We start from the raw sequence: 6,475 nt of genomic DNA, 5'->3' as shown, positions 1-6,475 counted from the left end.
GTGTGTGTGTGTGTGTGTGTGTGTGTGTGTTCCATGCCTCAGGTATCAGACCTCACCATCTATCTCCTTTGAGACAGCTTCTTTGGATGTCCGCCACTATGTGCGCTAGGCTAGTTGCCCCAAGAGTTTCTGGGGATTCTCTTTTCATGGCCTCCCATATCACCAAAGAAGGGCTCTGAAGGACACGATTGTGTCTGACATACATAACTTCTGGGGATCTGAATCCAGATTCTTATGCCTACACAGCAAATACTTGACCCATTGAGCTGTCTCCCCGGCAACCATTTTTGATTGACATACAATAATAGCACAAATGTATGGGATACAGTGTTGTTCTTCAGTATCCTGTGTGATGATCAAACCTGGGTTGTTAGCATCCCTGCCACCTAAGACAGCAGGTGAAACATCTGAATGTTTTCTCTGTGACAAAACATCCCAGAGACTAGTCTTCAACGGGGAGCATGCTTTACTCTTGACTATAATTATTCAGCTGTGCAGCAGAACCCCAAAACTTTGCCTTCCCATGTCTGTGTCCACTGGCCAAATTCTCCCTGTCTCCCACCAGCATAGCCTCTGGTAACTCTTATTGTATCTTCCACTTCTGCAAGAATATCTGGGTTGTTTGTTGCTTGCTTGCTTTAGAGGACCTGGGCCTTTAAATTTTACCAGGAAATGGAATAAAAACTTGTCACAACCAGAATCAGCCTTGAGTGTATTATCTCTCCCACTGCAATATCAGATAATTCCGGGGATAATTCTATCCCTTGTCTACTTGGCTTTTCTAACCTCAATCCTCTTTGCTCCCTAATTGATGCATATTGATAAGGAAAAACTAAAGTGCAGCATTTGTTTGTGACTAATAACACCGGGGCATTCTATTCAGTCCCAACTATTATCTCTGGTTTTGTGGTTTTCGGTCACTGTAGATGTGGAGACTTTGGCTGCAAAGCCTACCTCATAGATGCAGAGTCCCTGAGGCTAGAATGGGCAGGTACTGATGGCTGTTTCGCCTTCCTCTCTTTCAGGCCCTCCAAACCACCACAGCCAGTCAACACTGAGGCCCCCTCTGCCGCCCCCTCATAACCACACCCTGTCCCACCACCACTCCTCGGCCAACTCCCTCAACAGGAACTCACTGACCAATCGGCGGAGTCAAATCCACGCCCCAGCTCCTGCACCCAACGACCTGGCCACCACCCCAGAGTCTGTTCAGCTCCAGGACAGCTGGGTGCTGAACAGTAACGTCCCACTGGAGACTCGGTAAGTCCTTGTTCCCCATGCTAAGTCACCAGAGTCACATGGCTCAGGGTGGCTCTGAGTTCTGGTTGGAGAGACATTGCCTGCATAAGGAGACAAGCTGAACGCCTCCTTATCCCTTGGTAATTTGACCCTGGACAATAGGTTGATCAGTATTTCTTTGTTCACATGTGTCTCCTTTTAATGCTTGTTGACTTTCTTAGACAGCTCTTGTGTACCCAACTAATAGAATTAGCATAACATATTTTTACTCAAAGGCTCATGGGAAATGTGCTTATAAGGGTATATTGACTGAATGCTGCTGATAAATTATGCATTTGGCCTTTCTTGAAGTAATAAATGAAGACTCATTTGAAATTAAGTGTTTGGGGAGACCTTGAAAACAATCCCCGATTCCAGACTGACAGAAGTCTAATTTTAATTTATATTTCATCCAACCTGCTGGCCCACTTTACTCCCTCCTGTACACACTAACAGCTTGATGGCTCTGGGGCAAACAGAGATGTGGAAAAAACAAGCAGCGGAACAGGGAGGGACTTGTGTTAGGAAGGAAGAATCTGGGAATTATCATCCCTGGGTCTGGCTTTGTTTTTGTTTTCCTGTGTTCTTTCCTTCACCCACTTTCATTTCTGGCCTTCTAAAAACCACACATTCCTCCCTCAGGAGGCTTAAAGAGGACCCTGGGGACAGTGTGGTAGACATGCCTGCAATGGACAAAGAAGGCCAAAAGTAGGTTTGTCTGATGCTGCAGGGCCTTGTGATTCCATCCCCAGACATCTTCTTGGTCTTCTTTCAGTTGTCTGCTTATCTGAAAAAGCCACAGAGGCATCCATTTGTATGGACGCTTCCAAAAATGCTCAACTCAGTTTTAAAGCTTTAATCATTTGGGTTTGAATAAGAGAAATAATCTGCAGTGTTTCTGGAAATGGCCGGTGGATTTTCTGCCCACAACTGGAAGCAATCTAGAAAGCTGTAACATTTGGATTAGTTGAGTATCTGTGATTTCTTTAAAGTTGAAAACAGTAAGACCCTGTGCATTGGTGTATGGTACATGCTCGCCAATGCACTCACACTCGCCTCTAATTTCATTTTATGGCATGGTTTTCATCTATACCTACAACCCTAATTGCAAAGCTTGAAAGATGTCAAGGCAGTAAAATCATACCAATGGATTATACAAAACAGATAATTACTAACATCTGCCCTAATGCAGCAATCTCCCAGCAGCCATGCCAGAAGCTACTGGTCAAACAAACTAGAAGACATTTTCTGTTCTGCCTCCTTGTGTTTAGGAAGCACTTGGGAGTTTGTTATCGCCCTCGTTTTATGTTAGTAGGTGATTATTTATGAGAAGGGGTTTCTGGGTAGAAAGAGCAGAAAGGGGGACGAGGCTGTATGACTACCTTGTTGACGTTGGAATGAAACCTTTATTCTGCATTACTTATGTACGCTAATATGTAGTTTCTATGTAAATTGATACATTCAAACATTACCTCAGGGGAACCAGGAAGTTATCAAATGAGGTCTAAACAGATGATTATTATTTCTTCTTCAAAGATACAGTCAAGATTAAAGTCCTGCAATCGGTCTCTGATGTCACAGAGACAATAAGTTACGAGGGGATCTCATGGATCCCGAGAGATCTCCACACAGTACGGGAGGTAGATACCTGTTCAGGTGAACAGTCTGTATCTTTCACATTAAATCATCCAATTTACAGGGCTAGATCCATCAGTCTGCTACTTGAAAGTAGTCTCCCCCTTGGTTATAAGAACATATATAAAGGCATGTATTGATACACAGATGTATATGCACGTAAAACATTCAGACACATAAAAAATAAGATATGAATATTTTAAAGGGACATATATAAATATATCTCCCAGCTTCTGATGAGATCAGTTGGTTTCCCAGGAGGCTTGTTTTGAAGGACCACTTCTAAGAAAATGCCCCCCTGCTGAGCACGCAGTTGAAAGGACCCACAAAAGCAGTGGGTCACTTTGCCACTGTCTGGAGGTAATCTCCCTCAGCTCTCTGCTCTCTAGAGTGCTTCTGCTGAGCCCTTCAACAAGTAACATTTCTCCAAGGACTGGTCGTCTTCAGTGATGTGCTTGGGAAAGGAGAATCAAAGATGAACTCTGCACATAGACAGCATCTCCAAACCCTTGAAGTCTATCTGAAAGAAAAGACAAGTGAGAGTGGCGCCTGCATGTTCTTTGATCAGTGTGTTCAAGATCCAAAAGATTAAGGAACGAGAGTATCTGGTCCAGGACTGGGGCAACTCCCAGAAATCAAGCCAAATTTCAGCCTTCACACATCAGAGCACAGAGAGCTTGGGCAGACAGTGGGGTTGCACATGAAAACTTTAGCAATAGTCCACAGCACTTTTAGAATCTCTTTTTCTTCTGGCATGGGAGTGTAGCTCAATGACTGAGGACTAACCTTGTATATGTGAAGCTCTGAGTTCAGTCCCTAGCGCTGACAGAAAGAACCGCCTGGGGAGATGGCTCATTGCTACAGAGCTTACTGCATAAACATGAGGGCCTGAATTTAAATCCCCTACGTTCATGTAAAAGCTAGGCACAGTAGCACATATCTACAACCTCAGCACTGGGGGGTGGGGTATGGGAGGAGGTGAGAGGACCCTTGAAACTCATTGACCAGGCAGCCTAGTTAACAATGAATCCCAGGTTTCAAAAGCTGTGGTAAAGAGCAGTTAAGAAAAATACCCAACATCAACCTCTGGCTTCTACCCACAATTATATTATATGTGCACACATGCATGCACACACACAGGAATACATATATACATACATACTTACATACATACATACATACATACATACAAAATTAAATTAAATAAGTAACATGAATTTACATAACATATAATTTCAGCACAACTGTGGTTTCATTAGCTCAGCCTTTATAAAAAGAAGGGAAAAGGAGGCTTTAAAACATAACACATTGATTTAAAACAATGTTAATCTTTCTCTCTTGTTATCAGTTAGGTATTGAATTCCCAAGAGTAATGGTGGAGATTAGGTAGGTCATGAATAAGATGTACATATGCCTCTCCAAGCTCACACACAACCCAAAGAAGGAGGAAACACATAAGTATATCTGCATATGCTGATAGATACCACACCTCTTTAATAATAAATTAGATTCAGTTCATCACGTGATAGAGAAAGAGCCATTAAAGGCACAGTGTTCGGAAGGCTGATTGTGAAGCAGCCACAAACTGAGAACCCCAAGTGGAAATTTACTAATAGCTTCATAACTTCCCCCTCATCCTCTGCAACTTCTGGGAGTGACAGACGAGCTCCTACTCTGGAGGTAATGAACAGGCATTCTGCCATCCCCAGCGATGCTCTGCCAAATCCCAGTGTTTTTTATAAACCTGTGGGGCTAGGTCCTTGCCTTTCAGCATTGTGTGTTGATGTCCCTACCAGACTTAAAGAGGCCTGCAAAGTGATCCTTAAATCATCTGATATTTCTTCAGTTTGTCTTGCAATATAAAGAATTGAAAAAAAACTGGTTACAGAGCCATAGACATACATGACATGGGAAAGAGAAGTAGAGCCAGGGAAATGGCTCAATCAGCAAAGAGTTTGCTATGCAAACACAAAGACCTGAGTTCATGGAAAAGCCAAGCACAGCAGCTAGTGCTTGTAATTCTGGCACTGGAGAATGAGAGACAGGCAGATCCCGGGAGCTCATTGTCCAACTGATCTAGCCATCTTCATGAATTCCAGGTTCAATGAGAGTCTCAAAGCATAAGGTAAAGAATGTAACTCCTGACTTACACACACAAACGCACACACACACACACACACACACACACACACACACACACCAGTTAGGAAAGCATTCAAATATAGGACTGAACACATGGAAATCACATAAATTTCTATGTGCTCTATATAAATGTTAATTCCATTAGAGCACAATGCATGTAAATTTCCACAACTGAAGTCAGTTTACCTATGTGCTATAATAGGCAGGCATTCTACCAACTTGGTCATACCCCCAATGCCATAAGTCATAGTATATCCACAAAACTTAAGTACTTGATAGAGGACCACTGTACAAGGCAGCCTGTACAATAAGTTACCACCCTCCATCCTCCTCCTGTATAGAATCAAGTCCCGACATGCTTCCTGCCTGCTGTCTTCTGTCACCTGCCTAGCCCTTCTCTGCAGAGAGAGCCAAGGTCAGGAATCTTCCTAGTCGGCAGCTTCTCGGGAAGTGTCAGAAATCAGCTTCTTTTGTCTAAAACCGTAGCGTTATCTTGGTGGCAGAGTCCAACTTTCCCTCTGTATTTTGCTGAGACGAGCTCCTTCAAATCTGTCTGCGTAGCAGGTGACCGGGGAGAATCACTAAGCAGTGTAGAACTTCCCAGATTCTGAAACTCCAGAAACCCTGACTTTAATCATCCACATTGTCAAGTTATAAGCAAGTCTTGCAGGTTGCTTTACAAGATGGCCACCCATAATTCATTCTAGAACTACTTATGAGAAGGCCTACTATGTGCCAGACATTGAGAACACACACACACACGCACACACACGCACACACATTCACACATTATCAAGCCTTGCCTGTGCAGAAATGCTAGACAGGATGAGGCAGAGCACCCACAAGTGAATAAGTGGCCGTGAGAGAAACAGAGAAGTCAGACCCATGACAAATGGGCATCAGTAAGGCTTAAAGAGAGTTCTAGGACTAGGGAGATTGGCTTAGTGCAGAAAAGCATTAACTATACAAGTCAGACAACCTGATCCCCAAAACCCACCAAGCCAAACAGCCACAAGCACCTGTAATCCCACCACACCGGTGGGAAATGGGAAGCAGGGACAAGAAATCTCCAGAAGCTATTGGGCCAGCTAAACCATCTTACACAACTGTAAAGGGAACTGTGTCCCAAAACAAGGTAGAGAGCAGAGGAAAGACGCTTGAAGCTTATCTTCCTCAACCCATATGCATACAACACATACACACACACACACACACACACACACACACACACACACACACAAGAGGAGGAGATGGGGAGGGGGGAAAGGAAGGAGGGAGTTGGAGGGAAGGGAGGGAGGGGGAAGCACTAGCCAGGGAAAGAAAAGAGGCTAGAAAAGAAAGCAAGGGCATAATGAACTGGACTTTGAACTATGATAAAGATTTGCTCTACACAGTCATAAATGTCTTAAATAACAACTTT

The 6,475-nt window shown here is 43.6% G+C and overlaps 1 protein-coding gene across 7 annotated transcripts in view; it reads left to right on the top strand.

The window, feature by feature from the left end:
- Tenm2 (teneurin transmembrane protein 2) overlaps positions 1-6,475 on the top strand; it is a 1,236,531-nt gene that overhangs the window by 934,912 nt on the left and 295,144 nt on the right. For all 7 annotated transcript variants that reach the window (XM_029545825.1, XM_029545821.1, XM_029545820.1 and 4 more), the window contains one exon: positions 1,026-1,260. In XM_029545825.1, coding sequence (XP_029401685.1) covers positions 1,026-1,260 — 235 coding nt within the window. The remainder of the gene's footprint in view (positions 1-1,025; positions 1,261-6,475) is intronic.

This window comes from Mus pahari, chromosome 14 (assembly GCF_900095145.1).
Source record: "Mus pahari chromosome 14, PAHARI_EIJ_v1.1, whole genome shotgun sequence".
NCBI classification, from domain to species: domain Eukaryota; kingdom Metazoa; phylum Chordata; class Mammalia; order Rodentia; family Muridae; genus Mus; species Mus pahari.
The sequence above is the reverse complement of the archived record's forward strand: the minus strand, read 5'-3'. Positions and strand labels throughout refer to the sequence as shown.